Source organism: Stegastes partitus, unplaced genomic scaffold (genome assembly GCF_000690725.1).
Source record: "Stegastes partitus isolate 25-593 unplaced genomic scaffold, Stegastes_partitus-1.0.2 Scaffold1394, whole genome shotgun sequence".
Taxonomy (NCBI): domain Eukaryota; kingdom Metazoa; phylum Chordata; class Actinopteri; family Pomacentridae; genus Stegastes; species Stegastes partitus.
In genome coordinates this window covers 118,525-137,810 of record NW_007579125.1, presented here as the reverse complement: position 1 = coordinate 137,810, position 19,286 = coordinate 118,525, and the positions used below count along the sequence as shown (strand labels likewise).

Here is a 19,286-nt window from a genome sequence, read left to right as displayed (position 1 = left end):
AAAACCGTTGTCATGGTAACTGCCAATACGCATGCGCACAGAAAAACGATCTTTAGCAGCACACACCAGTTCAGCAAGCAGGAAGTTAGTAGAGAAAACTTTCCCGCGGTGTGCTATTGTCACTTGTGGCCCCTTTACCACTGCAGCTAGCGAAGTAGTTCCATAAAACACCATGAGACGAACAAGAGGTTCCGCAAATAAAAGTCAGAGTGCACCAGACAGTGAAGAAGTCCAGTCGAAAACAGGTTGGTGCTTGTTTTTAGCTTTAGCTGCCGTTAGCTGCTGTAAGTGGACAACGGCACTCGGACTGAGGACATGTCTGGGCAAAGAGCAGCAGGAAATCAGTGTTATCAGATCTTATAAGTACTCTAACCTGGCTTTACTGTGTATGTAAAGTTGTAAAAATCAACTAAGTTTATTCTCAGTGTGGTATCTGAACCTGGTACGACATGTTATAATAACCTGAAACTGTCAAATCCAGTTTTACCAGTCAGACAGGAGTCCTGGATAAAAACGGATGTATGTGGTGCATTGTATTTGTATTGCAGCTTCATACTGTTCACCAAGCAAACATCCACGGTTTTGGCATTAAATACCAGTTTTACGAAGATTTGACTTTTCACTTTAGTAGTAGGAGGTGGTGTTTAACCAAATATTCAGGTCTTCGGGTGAAATAAGAGCAAATTGTTTCATGTAATATTTCTACAGTTGAACATACTGTTGGGCTCAAAATTGCTCACAGACAAATATCGGCAATAAGGATCATTTTTAGGCTTTTACAGCTAATATCAGGCAATATATTGGAATTGCAATGTGTGATGCTTCAAGCAGATACCTGTTTTGGTTTCGTTTTCGTTTTGCACGTTTCCTTTGGCAATTTCCTTTAAAAAAAAAAAAAAAAAAAGACTTTTCCAGAAGCTTTAAATTATAACAATGAAAAAGCACTATATTAATTTTGTCCACAACAAAGTAAAACTAACAAACAATGAACTCTCTGTGTTTACTTTCCACTTGTTTGTACCTGTTATTAGTACCAGAGGAATAAAATTTGAACAGAAACACCCGTGAAAGGCAACAAACCGTAATCAGAACCAGTATTTTAATGAAAAGAAATGTCTTGTTTATGAATTTAATCAATTGTAACTTTTCAAGTTAATGACGGTGAGCTATTAATCTTAATTATCCTGTATACCAGGGCTGCTGTGAAAGATTATGTTCAATTTTGATTAATGTTAAAGATGTTTTGGGTTAATGCATTAATCATTTACTCTATTAAATGCAACAAAAACAGCAAATGACAAGTTAATGGAACCCCAAGTGTTTTGAAATTAAAATATTCAACCTGTTTCAGCAGCGAAATTATAACTACTCTGTCTTTCTCTATGTGATCAGTGTGGCAGTGGAAGGGAGATGAAGGACAGTGGGAACCATATTCGCCTTCAGCCTGTGCCTTGTTGGACTCGGCTGTTTCTTCAGGGAAAACATCTGTCACTCTGAGTCTGGGTTCGGGGACAGCCTACGAAGTTGATCTAAAGAAGATGTTCCAGATTAACCCTGTTACTAAGTACAAGAGGAAAATACGCTCTCAGACTGTAAAGCCAGGTTTGTATTATTATGTATCACACTGTATATGTTCCCTTTTTCTTTTTCCAGATTTTTTTTTTTAATGCTTAGTTTCTGTCATCCCTTCAACATGCCAGCTTTCTGGGGGCTGTCTATTTTCAACAAATCCACATTTAGAATTGTAAAATGAGACTGTTACATTTTCAAAACTAGTGTTGTATTAGAATTTTTAGGAAAGGGTTAGGGTTAGTTGTAGTAGTTAGGGCTGTCACAATCATGAAATATCAGTTGAATAATAACTGTCATGTAAATAATCGTGATTAAAGATTTAATTGTCTTTCTCTCTTCATAATATGCAATTTGGTGGTAATGTGACAAATTGCTCCTTCCACATTACTGGGCTGTCCTTCTTTTTCATTTGGCTTAATATCAGCAGGGGCCCACAGAGATCCTGTGGTGTTTGACTTTGCAACTAAATCCATGAAATTTAGATGCTTATTAAAATACAGACGGTCAAATATTAAAAGTTAGGCACCTCGATGAATAGTTTGTGCTATTTAACAATAGCAGAAGGGAGCGCAAATGTTGGAAAATGACATGGAAATAGTGATTGAACTGTGATATTTCTGTTAGTTTGATCCAGCTGGTTTTAACAGGTGAAACTATTTTAATGATGCAAAATAATTGCAGTCAGCTCAAATAGTTGCAGTTGTGTAAACATTTTGATAGGTATAGTACCAATCACAGGAGCAGAATTATCAAAATTATCTTGCATTTGTTCAGTTTTTTCATCATATTTGGGTTTGCACAAAAGCTAAACTTCTCAAAGTATTTAAAAAAATATATATTTTCTGTTCTTTTGTTAAGAAAGTTCCAGTGAGGCTGGCGACGTGAATACTCAGAATAGCAAACCGGTTCAAGTTAAAAAGGAAGAGGAGGAGACGGAAGAGCAACCTGCAGCTAAGAGGAGGAGAGGACAAAGCAAGAAGCTGACAGAAAAGGAAGAAATGCCCAAAGAAGAAATAAAAAGCGAAGGTAATACAGATCTAGTTTGTTATATATGTTGTTTAACTAATTTACAACTGTGGACTTTTTTTTTTTTTTTTTGCTGTTTTTACGCTTGTGAGTTTATACAGGTGAACAGGATGTGATAGTGTTGTGATAGTGTACCTAGCAAATGCCAGCTCACCTCATTGATGTCATGATGTCCGTGTGCTCAACAGAGGTTGTGAAGACGGTGGTTATGAAGGGCAAAGCTCCAGTGGACGCTGAATGTAAAGCCAAGCTTGGAAAGGTAAAGTTTCCTGTGACCACACGAGACATGAAACTCATGAGTCACATCGGTTGTGTTTTGCGGTTTGACACCTGGTTGTGAGAGGGGTTTTGGCAAAGCACTGCTCCAGTTACAGTTCCCTTTGTGGGCATGACATGGTGTTGTAAGTGTGCTTCTAAATGTCTGGTTACAACATAAATGATTAGATTGAAGTTTAAATCTTGTTTAACCAGAGTAACTTTTTAAACATGTAAGCGAGTCAAGCAAAAACTCAGTCGATAGGCAACAAATCTGAACAATGTCATTGCAGCAAACAAAATGAAAGCATTCAGTTCTGCACATCTAAATGCCAACAACTATGCTATTTGTTTATCTGCTATTGCGTGAGAATAATATCTAGTACACTTTTTTTTTTTGTAATTTATCTTTATTTCTTTTAAGATTTAATTTGCAGTCCTTGTTACGTATCTTTTCGCCCCACTACCAGCGGAATCGATAAACAGCTAATAATTAGTCATTTTTTGAATGTAAAAATTGCTAGCAATTACTTGTTCCAAGACATTACAAAGAATTTAATTTGTCAATTTTCTTTAAATAATAGTGAATAAAATACATATTTTTTTTGGTTTTGTGTTGTCAGCTGAACAAACAAGGCAGTCTCAGAATGCTAAGTGGACACTAGAAAGCTAATCAATAATAATTACAATTGGTTCATCAAATCATTTTTTGTTTGCTTGTTTGTTTGTAAAGCTTATGGAGTATTTTAATTATTATTGCACTTTTTACTTGTGTTATAAGTGTGCAATTTCCTAAATTGTGTATGTCTTAAACCTCATTAAATAGTATGTTACAGGATGCTAATTTAATGTAGTTACCCTCATTTATGTAACTAATTTTTGCTTTTCTCTTTCAGGCTCATGTCTACAATGAAGGAAAAGATGTTTATGATGTGATGCTGAACCAGGTAAATCTTTGAACAGCATTTAATTACAGGTTGATTCAGCTATATGCCAAATTTATTAGGAAATATACCTTTTATACAATCAAAGCTGGAGGTATGTTTTCATCAAATATTTTGTTTTCCCACACTGAGTAGTGCTGATTTACTAAAGCAGTAATTTGAGCTTAGTTTAATAGAAATTCTAATTACATCTATTTATGGTTTCAAGCATTTGATTTTAGAACAAATTAATTTTACTGTGCTTCACAGTTAACAACTCCTAGACTGCTTCTGAAATGATATCTAACGAAATTAAATCAAGCAAAGGCTTTAAAACAATTGTGTTTTCATTTTAGATTATGGCTTGTGGGAGGGCGAATTAATTTTTAAGCTTTGTCTTATTTTGCAGACTAATCTTCAGTTCAACAACAATAAATACTACCTGATCCAGCTGCTGGAGGACGACAGCTCAAAGGCTTACAGCGTGTGGAACAGATGGGGCAGAGGTGAGTTTACTGCTCTCTGATTTTGTTTTTATTTGTATGTAAATGTTGGTCATTATGCAAAAAAATATACACAAGAAAGCTTTTCTGAAATGAAATTACTGTGTGGTGACTGAATTAATTCATTTTTTATGTGGTGTTTGTGCAGTGGGTAAAGTGGGTCAAAGCAGCCTCACAGCCTGTGGTGGAGACCTGCTGAAGGCCAAAGATACCTTCAAGAAAAAGTGAGACTGTGTGACTGATTTAAAGAAGGTTGCCACAGGTCTTGCGTGGAAGTGTGCTTAATACAATTCTGCTTTTTTTTCTTTTTTTTTTGCTGCAGGTTCTTTGACAAGACAAAGAATGAGTGGGAGCAGCGAGACAGTTTTGAGAAAGTAGCTGGAAAATATGACCTGGTGTTCATGGACTACAGCACGAATGAAAAGGTACTTTGAAGTTTAAAGAGCCAAAAATATTTATGCCCTTAACATATTTATCCTTAGGACTTGACATCTTGGAAAAAAGCAGCTTCTGTTGTGTTCATGAATGTATTTCACTGTTCCAGGAGGAAAACCAGACCGTGGTGGATGCTGCGCCCAAAAAGAAGACCTCCAAGCTGGATGTGAAGGTTCAGTCTCTCCTGGAGCTCATCTGTGACCTCAAAGCCATGGAGGAGTGTGTGCTGGAGATGAAGTTCGACACGCGGAAAGCTCCGCTCGGTCGGTCTCAATTTGCAAACAAATCACTGCAGAAATGTACTGAAGTGTGTCATGATATACTCTTTTAGTTTGTACACTTTACATCCTCAAAATTTACTTTTCCGCATCAATCATGCGACAATATCATCAAAAGATGCAAACAAGCTCTCAGTTGTGTCTCATGACTGTTTGAATGTATTCCGCTGGTGAAAAAGTGACCAGTATTTCCAAAGCTTTCACTGTTTTGCTTCATGCTGTTTGTGTTTTTCTTCGTACCTTTAGGGAAGCTGACCTCAGAGCAGATCCGTGCAGGTTACACGGCACTGAAGAGAATCGAAGAGTGTTTGAAGAAGAAGGGCAGCAATAAAGAGCTGCTGGAAGCGTGCAACCAGTTTTACACCCGCATCCCACATGACTTTGGGTAGGGAATGTGCAGTTCAACTGTTAACACACTGCTGCATCAGAACCAACGTCTGAATTGTTTACATGGATTCCTGTGTTGTTGTAGCTAAAGAAAGTATTTCTTTTTTAGGTTGAAAACTCCTCCAATCATTCGCTCAGAAGACGAACTGAAGGAAAAGATTGCCCTGTTGGAGGTAAGATTTTTCGAATGAGTTAAGAAGTGCTCCAGTTTGGTGATGTTTTTGTCTTTATCTGCTACATACTGAACCATGTGTACATTTAAAGTCTGTCTGCTTTCTTTTTAAGGCCTTGAGTGACATCCAGATAGCAGTTAAAATGGTCCAGTCCAGTGAGGACAGTGATGAACACCCTCTGGACAGACAGTACCACTCCCTCCAGTGCAAACTGCAGCCTGTTGATTCCAGCAGCAATGAGTACACGGTCAGTGTGTTTTCAATAATTTACTAACCAATTTGCTGAACTTGTATCATGACAGCCAAATTTAAAAAGCAACAGTGGTGGTAACAAGACAGTTGGACGGATTGATTCAAAACAGTTCAGCTTAGTTTGACTCAACCTGTTATTAGCCCTGAAACGGATACAGTCGTCAGTGTTTAGTCAGTCTCATCCGCTATGGCAGCAGTCTTCAACCTTTTTTGCACCACGGACCGGTTTTAAGCAAGAAATTTTTCTACGGACCGGTCATTGCGCACCTAACAAATAATAATTGTTTTTTTTTTTCTATTAAAAAGTTTCATAAATAAATAAAATTACTTTTTATTGCTTAACATGTTTACTTTTTCTCTGTCTCAGTATCAAGTCTCTCCCACTTTCCAAAGCAGCTCTCCTGAGACGTTTGTTTTTGACTGACGGCTTCGTTTAGCAGCCGGACATAAAAACTGACAGTCAAGTGCGGGAAACGAACGAAAACGGAAGTGACGGGAAGACGAGCTAGTCATGTTTCAAAATAAAACACCCTGCAGTCTCTGCTGGAAATAAAAATAAACCAATAAAACGTTTTTATTCTATCTGTGCGGCCCAGTACCAAATGACCCACGGTCCGGTAACGGTCCGCGGCCCGGTGGTTGGGGACCGATGCGCTATGGTGTCCACTTCTACACTGTTTTGTCTCGTCAAACTGTATGTTCGCACTTTGTATTTTACCCTGCAGTACATATTGTCTATTTCATCCCATCATATGCTTTATATATGGCTGAGATGACAATTAAGAGAAAGTTAATTCTTTAAACTTCAACTTGAGCAAATTATTACATTACTTTAATTGCTCACAGTTCCTGATAGCATATACGTAGTCAGATGTCTTTCTGCAACAGAATCCATTGTAGTTAAGGCCAAAAAGGCTCATTTCTCCACTGACAGCCTTTAACTTGTGTGGTTATGAGGGATATCAAGTTTTATTTGCTCACAGTTCTGTCCAACACATGTATTATTTACTGTCTGTTGATACCTGGTAACATTTTACCATATAATACACACTTCAAGTATTGTATATTAGCTGTAGTGCTTGGTTTTACCACCAGGTACTGCAGCGTAACCAATGAACCTCTTACTGTTTAATACTGTGGCAATCAGACCAGGTAGCAGTTCCATGTTGGAAAGCAGAGAGCATTGTGGGAGTTTAGCTAGTAAATGGTACCATGCCAAAGCCTTCTTAATGCCCTCTAGCTTGTGTTAAATCAAGTCAGGATCAAGTGAAGTAGCTTCTCTGTAAGTGTAACATGCACCTTCGTGTCATGTGTTTGTTGAAATTTTGCTGGGTCCTTGAATTGGATCTTAAGATTGGGATTGGGACATTCATCGTGGGTTGCTGCTGGGTTTTGCAATAAATTCCCTCTTCTCTGTGCCAAAGGTGATAGAAAAGTATCTGCAGTCCACTCATGCTTCCACCCACCGTGACTACACCATGACTGTCCTGGACATGTTCTCTGTGGACAGAGACGGGGAGAGCGGCAACTTCCTCTCGCAGATACACAACAGGTTAGCAGGAATGTCATGACTGCTTTATGCTGACTTTGATTTCTGATTTGTCAAGTTAGAGTTAGACCAGACAGACTTTATTGTCATTCAATGTACCACAAGTGCACACAGAACGAAGCTCTGTTGCAATTAGCCCAGCATGGATTTAGAATATAAAAGTATGTGTTAAAATAAAAAAAGTGTATATTAAAATTTAAAGTATATCAACATATACATCAGCAAAAATGCTATAAGGTGCAAAAAATAGTGAAAGTGACCTGTGGAGTTAACAGAAGTGCAAAAAAATGGTTCGTATATGATAAGAAAGTAATTGAAGAGTGCACAGAAGACATGGCATCCAGTATGAGCAGCATAAGTTCCTTGTTTACCTATAAAAAAATGTGACAGTGATGTTGATTAAAATGATGTTTTACTTTACAATGAACTCTGCCTGTTTGTATGACGACCAGAACTCTGCTGTGGCACGGTTCCCGTCTCACCAACTGGGTCGGCATCCTCAGTAAAGGCCTCCGAATCGCCCCACCTGAAGCTCCCGTCACCGGTTACATGGTAGGGATGGAAGAAAAGACACACGTAGACTTGATCGTCTGTTAGTTTGTCTGCCTCAAAAGCAAGTCTGATTTAGAAAATAGCAAAGAAAAAAAAAACAAGACACCGAAGCCAAAGTTGTCAATGTGTCTGTGAACGGGTGAATCAGAAACATGTTGTAAAACGCTTTAAGTACCACTAATGCGGAAAAGCGCTCCATAAGTGCAGACTATTTACCAAAAAATCAGATTTCCACATCATTTTTCACTCAACCAACTCTGATTTGGCCGACATTTTTATAGATAAAAATATGGATATTTATAATAATATTCAAGAAATTTTAGCTTGACTTTCTATATAGAGATTTTTTTTCTATTTTCCCTTTTTTTCACACATTAAAATAATGGTTATGTTGGAATTAAACTATCTCAGGACAAAAGTCTAAATTTTCACAGTTATTTCTCATCGTGTCATTGATTTAGATTATGCAATATTGGACACGAAGATAAAATAATTTGTAATTATTGGTGAGATGAATTAAAAAAATCCCATCTTTAAGCACTAAAATTAAAAATGCAAAAGTCAACTAGTGATGTTTTCTGAACCAAATGTAGCTGCATATCAAAAAAAACCAAAATCATGTATATTAGTTTATATTTTAAAATATTAGGTCAAAAAACATCTTGGAAACTTATCTTTCCACGTATTTGATAAATCAGTCTAAAATTTAACAGATGGCATTTTAAATATTCATAGTTTATGAGAAAAAAGCGTTTCCAGAGAATCAGAGATCGTCGAGCAGGAGGCCCCTGATGGTTTGAGACGGAAAAACCCAGACGCATTCTTGATTTTCAAACTGTATTTCTCCATATTTTTTAAAACATTTTGGCCATTTTCAAACTAAGTGATCCATGATTATGCTGCAAAATATCATCGCCATACATCTTAATTTTCTCATTTCTCTTTCATGCAGTTTGGTAAAGGTATCTACTTTGCTGACATGTCGTCAAAAAGTGCCAACTACTGCTTTGCCAGCCAGAACAACAAGGTTGGGCTGCTGCTACTGTGTGAGGTGAGTTTATCTGAGGTTAACTATAACTATTTTCCTTCAGGTGCTGCAGCAGGAGATTTACTGAGGAAATATCTTCAACAGTCTGCGATGGGTTTTCTTTTTGCAGGTGTCACTTCTGCTATTTGTCGCTCTTACTTGTCCTTCTAACAAGCCGTTCTCTGATCCAGCCAATGAGCAAAGAAGTGCATTAATTGAACGTAATGTCACATGTGTGGCCCAGATGTGATGCAACACGTCATTGGACGGTAATGCTCTTTGTGTTTGTGTGGCTGCAGGTCGCCCTGGGAGACTCCAACGAGCTGCTGGACGCCGACTACGAAGCCAACAAGCTGCCTGCTGGAAAACACAGCACCAAGGGCCTGGGCCAGACCGGACCTGACCCCAAAAACTCTGTCACACTGTTAGTCCCTCTCATTGCTCTGATAAGTACTGATGTAGTTGTGTTTAACTGTTACACACTAAAAACCACTACATCGTCTTGGCGAAAAGGTTTTGCAGTTACATTAGCGAAGACAAATATCAAAATAAATCTTACAGGAAGTAGCCGTTTTGCATGATGCTAGTAACAAATCATTGCTGGTGCCATGGGATAGGTCCTAGTCAGTAGCTTTAGCAGTTTTTCTATTAACTTCTGTCATTGTTCTCATCATCAGAGTCCAACACTCAGCTCAGAGACTCCTCCATCCTCACACAGCTTGTATAGGTTACCTAATCTGTTTAATATACGTTAGGCTTGTTCATTGAGGGCCATGATCAAGCACTGCACAGAAATGTCAGTTTTTAAAAAGAAAAAATTCACAGGAGGCAATTTGGATGTAAACCACTTAAACGAGAGTCAAAATACTAAATGCTGAACTGTGCCGTGTGGTGACTCATCCACTAATGGACTGACCTTCTGCTGCTTCTCCTGCTGTGCTGCTTCTCTTCTGTAGATTCAACACAACTCTGCTGTTATCGCGGTGCAGCGAGCCGAGCGTGAAACAAAGCAGTCGTTTCATTTCACACAACCTTGACGTTAAAGTCTGAGCTGCTTTAATAGAAAATGATGGTTGTTTATGTATAAATAAGATCAACAAATATTAATTGAGCACAAGATTGAAACCTCAAAAAAGCAGCTTTTTTTTGAAAGTTGAACTAAGTGGTAAACTAGTTTTGGCTTCTCGTGAGAGGAATCTGAAACGTTTTGGATGTTTTTAAAAACAGTGAGAATCATTTTAAAGGAAAGTCAGTTTGTACTTAATGTGTTACAAACAACTAAAACGCAACTTTCCCTCGTCTCTCTCTTCCTCAGGGACGGCGTGACGGTGCCGATGGGCCCCGCGAAGAAAACCGGAGTGGGCAAAACCAACAGCTACTCGCTCCTCTACAACGAGTTCATCGTTTACAATCCTGCCCAGACTCGCATGAGGTACCTGCTGCGGATCCAGTTCAACTACTCTTCGCTGTGGTGAGGCTGCAGAAACGGTGTGCTGGTGTGGAATCTGGGAATCTCCTCTCCATCCAGATCTGTTGTTCAGCCATTCTTCACGTGCACTTGGCTCCCGTGTAGCTCTTGCTTTTGGGGATCGGCTGTTGCTGGGTGGGAAACTGAAACACTTGTTTCTGCAGCAATTCACTGATTAGCCAGCTGACAGAAAAATAAGATGTGGATATTCTGATAATCATCATTTCTAGTATGGTTGCATCTCTTCAAACATCACTATTAGCTGCTTTAAAAAAAAAAAAAAAGATTCTAAATTAAATATCTTTGGACTGTTCACCCACTAAAACAATCAGTTTTAATACATTTTTTGCTTTTTGACATTTTCTATACAAATAGACTAACTGACAGAATATGAATTGATGATGAAAAATAAACACTAATTGCAGCTCGACAGCGACGTGACCAGCAGGACTTAACAGATCTGATAGTTCAGTGCATTTCAGTCAGTATGTAAATGAAAACTGGGGGGAAATATCCACAAAACTGACTTTTCTACGGCGGGTTTTCTGCGTTTTTCTCATGTATCACATCATCCTTTATAATGTGAGGACCCTATCAAAACATTTCTTTTGTGGCTTCTACAGCAGGTTTACTAGAGTGGATGGAGGGAAGAAAGTATATAGAACATTTTGCACTATTTTTTTTGTCTGTGTTGCTTCCTATAAGTGTCTGAATATGAGTGAAAGCTATGTTCATTACATTTTGGTTTTAGCATCGGTGCTCCGTGTAACACGATTGGCCTTCTGGATCTAATAAATAATCCGACTTTAAGGACAGAACATAGTGATGGAACTCAAGTTTGATGGGATGAAATGTGTCTTATTAATGTCCAAAAAATAATAATTGGATGTTTTTGTTTCTTTTAATAATTGTTTGGGGTTATAATGCAAAAAAAAAAAAAAATCAACAACTACACGTAAAGCATGTTTTATATTTTTTTATTAATGTAAAAATAAAACAAAGACAGAATTCTGCAGAAACACTGATTCAGTTTTTGTCGCTTAACGCATGATGCAGTTCAGTTATATACATAATGATAATAAAGGACATTTTCTTTCACATTTTGGAGTGTTTACATGTTTGTACAGTTTCACCTCCTTCCCAGGAGGTAGAGGAAGATGAGGACTATGTCGAGGTAGATTGTGAGAGCGGCGCTGATGTATTCCTCAGGATCCAGACGGTAACTAAATGTCCCCATCAACAGCTGACAGTCGATCATCAGGAACTGAGGCAGAGAAGGAGATTCAGAACAGGGTGAGGAATCAGTTAGCTGCTACTCAATTTTTTATCTTTCTGGCGTTTTTTCCTTTGTTAGTCAGGACAGTGAGAGAGTGAGACAGGAAAGGGGGGAGAAGAATGGGGAGAGACCTCACAGCAAACTGTCGCAAGCGGGAGTCGAACTCACGAACGCCACACCGGGGAACTACAGCCCCTGTTCATGGGTCGCCCACTCAACCAGGTGGGCTATAGGGGCGCCCCAGTCAGTGTTTTTTTATCAGGAGTCCTTTGCCTTGTGAGATGTTTCAACACATTCTCAATAACAAAGACGAGGTAAATTATTTAGCTGCTGCAGGTTCAGTGAATGCTGACCCACTGTCACACTGTCACAGCCTCAACGAAACCATTTTTATATCCACTGGCCTTGGTTTATCTGTTTTAAATAGAACTGACTCCTACTTCATGGAAAACAGCTTTAAAGGTAATAAACCATCTTGAATTTCATTTCTAGAGGTGTTAAATGTTTTGTTTGTGTGGGCTATAACTTTACATGTAAGTGTGTGATTTCAGCACAAATTAGCTGGAAGATCCTCGGTATGAATATTCTTCTAACATCAGCTAAAATCCACATCTAAAATTTAATGTGTTATTTTTAAATTATTCGATCCATCCATTTCCTGCTACTTTTCCCAGTTAGGTCCTGGTTAGTGATTTTTAATGACATAAGTAACCCTATCTGACCTACAACAGGAGAAGTTTAGTCACATTTAATGTCAAGACAGTGAGGAAAGAAAGAAAGATTTTATGTTTTTTTGTACAGTGTAAGTAAACTTCTGGTTTCAACTGTTCATATGTTGAAGTCTTTCTCTTACCATTGAGAAGAACAGAGCTCCCAGACATCCGTAGGCAACTTCAGCCACGTACGAGTAATAGAAGGTGCAAAAGAACCCAAACATGATGACGTCCACGGCAAGAATCAACATAAAACCGTAGCAATACGTGAAATCATAACGAGTCTGAAAATAAAACAGAAAAAACTAATTAGTTTGTTTCTCTAATTCATTTGCTGCTGCCTTTGCAATAAAGAGATAAAATATCACAGACTATGACATGTAACTATCTGTGTGCATAAAATGTTGTGTATACCAGTTGCACAACCCACCTACACACCTGGCCTGTGTAAACTTGAATGCTTTTATTACACACATTTCTAAATTTTAAAATCATTTCATTTCCATTTCTAGTTCCAATTATTCTACTTTATTGCACAACCTCCATATGATCCTGCATTTTACTGCACATATTAAATGAGCACATGACGAATAAAACCTGCCAATCTGGCCTCATAAAATAGATTGTACTTGGAATTATGGTGTTTCAGAATTGATTCAGTTTTTGAGACAAGATTTGCACTCGATTTCCTAAATTCTGCACATTTTTAATGAGACCTGGGATTAAAAAGGGACACACTGTAGCTGTCTTCTCTTTATACGTTGGATTACGTTGATAGTTATTGTTTATAGTCGACAAAATGTCAGAAAATATTTTTTAAAAAGTGTCCATCACAGTTTCCTAGAAAACCACGGTGATGTATTTAAAAATCTTGTTTTGGTCGACCAACAATCCAAAACAGGAACTATCAGAAGTTCACAGTGAGATAGAAAGAGGTCTTGGAGGAGCATTTTCCTTGTTTCCTATTAACCTTTATAAGACCATGATGTTAGACCCTGCCAAATAATTTCTGCATAGTTTGTGGTTAGTAGAGCAGATGTACTTATGTTGGATGGATCCACATAATTTATTTAAAATATATGTTTAAAAAAATAGATTGATTTTTCACCAAAATAACATGATATTTTCTTTTTTCCACACACTGAGATTATTATGCCTTCAAACTATCTGTTGGCCATAATGACCATCGTTACATTTGGAGGACAAAGGGGGGAAGCTTGCAAGTCTGAGAACACCATCCCAACTGTGAAGTACGGAGGTGGTAGCATCATGCTGCAGGAGGGACTGGTGCACTTCACACAATAGATGGCATCATGAGGAAAGAACATTATGTGGAAATATTGAAGCAACATCTCAAGACATCAGCCAGGAAGTTAAAGCTTTAAACGGGTCTTCCAAATGGACAATGACCCTAAACATGCCGCCAAATTAGTTACAAAGAGGCTTCATGGTCAAAAAAAATATATAGATTTTTCACCAAAACAAAAAAATTCTAAACTGAAGGTCAATGAAACATCTGCACGTGGTTTTAAACACATATTGCGATCGTTTGGTCAAGAAATGCAGCTTTTCACTCAGTCCTGCTTGTCTAACCTGCGCTGAGAAGGCGATGATTGCGACAGAAATGGCCAGCGTCACTCCCATAGTGACGACCACAGCGATGGTGTTGTGAAAGGAGGCCACAGTTCCCACCATGTACGACAAACTCAGGGTGACGACAACCTGAAGACACAAAATTCACCGTATTACACATAATGACACTGTGTGAACTTCTCCGTCCCGCGCTGGTGTGTTAGGATCCAGTTCATTTGTTTTTTCTTTCACATTCAGGTGCTTAGTTTGCACTTTGCTCTGCATCAGGTGCAGTATTGAACAAACAAAATGTAAATTAACATGTCAATAAAAACCACAGCTGAATCTGTGAGAACAGCTTTAGAAGAAGCTGAGGTTTTCTTTTGAGACAGAATTCTGAGAACTCATGTGAATGTTTAGGGAACATTTAACCGCCAAAGAAAACTGATTTGATTTCATACTGAAACTTCTTTTGTCAAGTAGTTCTTCCACAAAATGCTTTCAGCTGAACTGGAAGCAGAAAGTGTTTCACTTCTCTGTCCAGGATGTGACTGTGTGATATCAGGTGTTTCATATCCAGTATTTATCTCCTTTTAGAGACATGGTTCCTCTGTTATGGATATTATTTTTTACTATCAAACTATACATTGAGGATCCCATATCTAACCCTGCTGCAGGGTGGTGCAGTTGGTAGCACTGTTGCCTCGCAGCAAGAAGGTTGTCGGTTCGCGTCCCTGTAGAGCAGGGGTCTCGAACTTCGGTGCTCGAGGGCCGCAATCCTGCAAGTTTTAGATGTTTCCCTCTTCCAACACACCTGATTCAAATGATCAGGATCGTTATCAGGCTTCTGCAGAGCTTGATGATGAGCTGATCATTTGAATCAGGTGTGTTGGAAGACGGACACATCTACAACATGCAGGATTGCGGCCCTCGAGGACCGGAGTTCGAGACCCCTGCAGTAGAGGCACCAGGATCTTTCTGTGTGGAGTCTCCATGTTCTCCCCGTGCAGCGTGGGTTCTCTCCGGGTTCTCCGGCTTCTTCCCACACAGTCCAAAAACATGGTGAGGTTAATTGGTGATTCTAAATTGTCCGTAGGTGTGAATGTGAGTGTGCTTGGTTGTCTGTCTCTAAGTGTAGCCCTGTGATAGACTGGTTACCTGTCCAGGGTGTCTCCTGCCTTCGCCCTAAGTCGGCTGGGATAGACTCCAGCCCCCCATGACCCTAGTGAGGATTAAGCGGTGTATAGATAATGGATGGAGGGATATCTAACCCTAGTTATTTTGGGGGTTTTATGCTCCTGTATTTGAAGAGTTCAACAACAATTAACTCTGCCTTCACAAATCTGCAGAAAACTCACCTTTCCATTTGTCTACCTGAGACAATATCAATCAAACTTAAGTTATCTCCATTTTTGTCATGTCATTTCTACTGAGTCAAATCCACTCAGCTTTAGTTTGATTGATCCTCTTTCAAGCAATCAACAATAAAAAGTTTTCTGAAAATCTACAAAAATGGAGTCATCTGTTTTTGCAGATGAACTCCTCGTTTGTAACCCACCAGCCCCACGATGTTCCACGGGTGCCGGCGGCGGAAGGACTTGCAGAGGCTGAGGACGAGGGCGACCACCAGGAAGATGATGAAGGAGCTGAAGTAAACCCACAGGTTGTCCTGCACGGCCTTTTTGACCTCGCTGGAGAAGGTGAACACGCACACCACGCTGAAGGTGAAGAGCAGCTGCAGGGTCACGATGCTGAAAACCTGCACGCGTGCGGAAAAGACAGAAGACGGCACTTAAACAAATGAAAAATGAAAAACTTCATCACCAGATGAGAAGAACTGTGGATGTGGGTGGTGCAAAGCTCATAAACAAACTGATCTTTTGAGAGAGTCAAAATGCGTAAAACAGTAAAAGCTGGCAAATATACTGAGGTGTAAATCCCTGCATTACTTTTTAAATTTTAGTTTTAATCATTGTTAGTGTCCTGATGAGACAACGTCACCCATCATGTCAGAAAACAAAGATTAAGGCAAAAAGATAAAACTGAATCCTTAAGCTTCTGGACTCTTCTTCTTGGGTTTTGATTTGGTTCTCTACTCTTCAAGAACCAAAAAGAGAAGTCCAGTTGCTTTTTGCTGAAGCTCTTAGGATTACCTGGATGACTGACAATCCACACAGAAACATTTTGTGTCCCCCCCCAATTGCTGTAGACAACTAAAGTCAAATATATCTCACATACGTTGCTATCATTCAGTCGTCAAACGTGGGGAAACCGAGACTACAAACCTTCCTGATGAACCCTCTCCTCACTGTCCTGTCATCGAAAGAAGACGAGGATATAAGTGGAGTCGTGTCGGATGGGGCTTCTGGAATTATGTCGCAGAAAGACTCATATCTGCCTGAGGGCTGATAGGCGCAGGTGGTGTCAGTTTTGGATGGATCGTAGGTCGCCGGGGCTGCAGAGTAAGCTGGAGGCTGCTGTTCTTGGTAGGTATACGGTGGTGGTGGTGGTGGTGGTGAGGAGACATCACAACTAGGAGGTGTCTGTTTGGATTCAGAGGCGTCCGCTGCAGCCGACATTCTGGATGAAACTGAGGAAAGAAATCAGGTTAACTTATGTAAAAGATGAAACCACAGATCTGGGATGTGTAACAGCAGAGGTGGGTGGTTCTGAGTTTACAGAACTACCCTCAAAAGTAAGACGTACAGAGTAAATCTGGTGTCTAAACTACTAAAAAAAAAAAAAGCCTGTTTTAAAGGCTAAGAACGAGTCGCTGGAGCAGAAGCTTTGGAGAGAAAACCAAACGGCAGTTTCTCTCAATGACTGGACAAACTTGTGACAAAGTTCATCTGTAAATTGAGAACACTGATGACAAACATCAGAAGCAGGAAGTGTCTGAGTGAGGGCGTCTGCTGTAGTCAACCATATAATGATTAATGTTTGCAAAAGACAAAAACAAAACACAGATCATACCATAAATGTATGACGCACTGTGTAAATGTGGCATCTAAACTGCTGAAAACGGTTGATTTAAAGGCCAACAACACGTTTCACAGTCAATCAGTAAGTGCCGATAAATCATTGACGAGAAATGAACGTTGGGGAAAAACCAAATAGCAGTTTCTCTCCTGTCCTGTCTTTTTATTATCAGTTTATGATTTAGCGAAAAGCTGTTAACTTCAGCCACACACACATGATGCTTACGTCAGACTTGCTGCTGACTCGTTGCTTAACAGTGAAGTTGACTTTAGGAAGTAAAACTTGAGCTGAGGGGCCCCTTCGCTCGCGCAGTTCTGGGAAAACCAATGTTGGGCCATTCAAATTTGTTCAAAAGATTTAACTCAAAGCAATATAGTCAAAGTAAATTATCACAAGCACCACAGCAAAGTGTGCTGCCACTTTCAGTGACAGCAGCACGATGATTTTTTACAGTAGGTTAAACTGGACTTGTGTCGTGTTTTCTTTATTGTTTTTTCATACTTCTTCTGTGAAAAGGGCTCCGTAAATATACATTAAAGCACTTGTGAAAGGAAGCAGGCCACTAGAAATAACCATCAGTTCATGCAAATGTTTGAAAAGAGAAACGAAACTACTTGACATTTACCTGACATTAAAAAACATTCTACGACATACTATAGAGATGTCTCTGATCTTACTTATATTTACTTCACTTTTTTTGAACATATTTTGAGGAGCAAATCATTTCTGAGCAATAAACATTGAAATAGAGATTTTTTTAGGGAGAAGCTTTACGTCCAGACACTTGTCTCAAGAGATCCAGTTACTCTTGCGATACACGACTGTACATCCTTTTTAATTCAGATTTTCAATTCAGTTTTATTTGTGTAGTGCATATCTACAACAACAAGTCATCTCATAGCGCTTCACAAAGGCAGAGACAGAAACACCCAACAATCCAAAACATCTGGATTCCCTATAAGCTTCAGCAGTCTGTAGCAGTGGGAAGGAACCGAAAACCCCCGCAGGGGAAAAAAAACCTCCGACAGAACCAGGCTCAGGGAGGGACGGACATCTGCCTCGACCGGTTGGGTGGATTTTCCATCCATCCATCCATTATCTATACACTGCTTCATCCTCACTAGGGTCATGGGGAGCTGGAGTCTATCCCAGCTGACACCCTGGACAGGTAACCAGTCTATCACAGGGCTACACTTAGAGACAGACAACCAATCACTTACTTTACTTATTATTTTAGAAATCTCAAAACCTCAACAACAGTATAGCAATTGTAGAGAAAAATGTCAAAATATCTGCTGTGTGATCTGAGTGAATCGACCCTTCTGTGAGTGTTACAAGCTGACAAGTAAACAGGATATTTCCTTATGTCTGTAAATGAGAATAAAGTCAATGATCTTCCTACCTCTACTGCTGGATTACGCTCCACGAACAACCACTCAGTCCTGTGTAAGGAGGAGGAAGATGCACAGCAGTTATCTATTCTATCAACCTGTGGCGCAGTGTTTCACTTCCTGCAAGCTAGAAGTGCTGAAAAGGATTTGTGTCTGACATGTGACGCTCAGAAACTCCACTGTTGTGTCAGAGTAGATTAGCAGTCGTTAAACTGTCAGGGCGACATCTAGGAAGCAAAATCCTTCCGGTCAGACTGGAGTACAATGAATTACACACATTTACTTCTCTGTGAGGTTCTTTTTTCTTTACTGTTTTCCAGTGAAGGACAAAACTCGTGGAAATCTGGGCCTGCTTTGATCAGATTATTATCTGTGTTTTGGGGAAGCTGATCTCATAGTTGAGGAACTTTTTGTGTTGCTAAAGAGATTGTAGGTGCAGCCTGTTTCCAGAAAACTGAGTCACTGCCCACATCTGAGGTTTTGTTTGTCAGTACTAACAGAAAGTAAATGAGTTCAGTCTGGTTACGGTATTGGGTTAAGTGTGTCCTAATACTGCAGTGTTTTTTTTAATACCTACTGTCACTAACCGGTAAATACAACCCAACGCAGCCTTTCTTCAGATATTAATGGTACTTTCTATTTCACAGGCTTAATAATGTCTAATGTTTTCTTATTTGTATCCAGCTAAGACTCTTTCCATTCTTGATTTCAGGATTTTTCAGCCGCCCCTGTCTTTGCAGCAACTCTGAGATATTTTTAGGTTGTCTTGCACACGCAGCATGTTTAAGATCTGCCCACAGATTTTCAGATCAGGACACTTTGTTATTTCTTCAACGAGTTTGTGGTGGATTTTTTTGTGTGTGTCTGCTGTGAATTGTCGTCCTGCAGGAGAAGCAGGAATCTTTTCAGTTTCACTTTCTGACTGGATGACACCCAGAGTTGCTGATATTTTGTG

The 19,286-nt window shown here is 39.3% G+C and overlaps 2 protein-coding genes across 2 annotated transcripts; one reads left to right on the top strand and one right to left on the bottom strand.

Moving 5' to 3' along the window:
- The first annotated feature begins 63 nt into the window (after window positions 1-63).
- On the top strand, window positions 64-11,305 carry parp2 (poly (ADP-ribose) polymerase 2). Its single transcript, XM_008299234.1, has 17 exons — window positions 64-245; window positions 1,393-1,602; window positions 2,431-2,598; window positions 2,787-2,857; window positions 3,750-3,800; window positions 4,186-4,282; window positions 4,428-4,503; window positions 4,602-4,704; window positions 4,824-4,977; window positions 5,239-5,377; window positions 5,489-5,552; window positions 5,665-5,799; window positions 7,229-7,356; window positions 7,806-7,905; window positions 8,858-8,956; window positions 9,232-9,356; window positions 10,248-11,305. Exons 1-17 carry the CDS (start codon window positions 173-175, stop codon window positions 10,405-10,407), a joined length of 1,953 nt encoding a protein of 650 aa, XP_008297456.1. The 5' UTR covers window positions 64-172; the 3' UTR covers window positions 10,408-11,305.
- A 62-nt stretch (window positions 11,306-11,367) lies between these two features.
- On the bottom strand, window positions 11,368-18,448 carry LOC103370246 (protein lifeguard 1). Its single transcript, XM_008299233.1, has 6 exons — window positions 18,343-18,448; window positions 16,247-16,551; window positions 15,520-15,720; window positions 13,983-14,111; window positions 12,530-12,673; window positions 11,368-11,664 (listed from the first exon to the last, which is right to left on the bottom strand). Exons 2-6 carry the CDS (start codon window positions 16,538-16,540, stop codon window positions 11,530-11,532), a joined length of 903 nt encoding a protein of 300 aa, XP_008297455.1. The 5' UTR covers window positions 16,541-16,551; window positions 18,343-18,448; the 3' UTR covers window positions 11,368-11,529.
- Window positions 18,449-19,286: the final 838 nt, after the last annotated feature.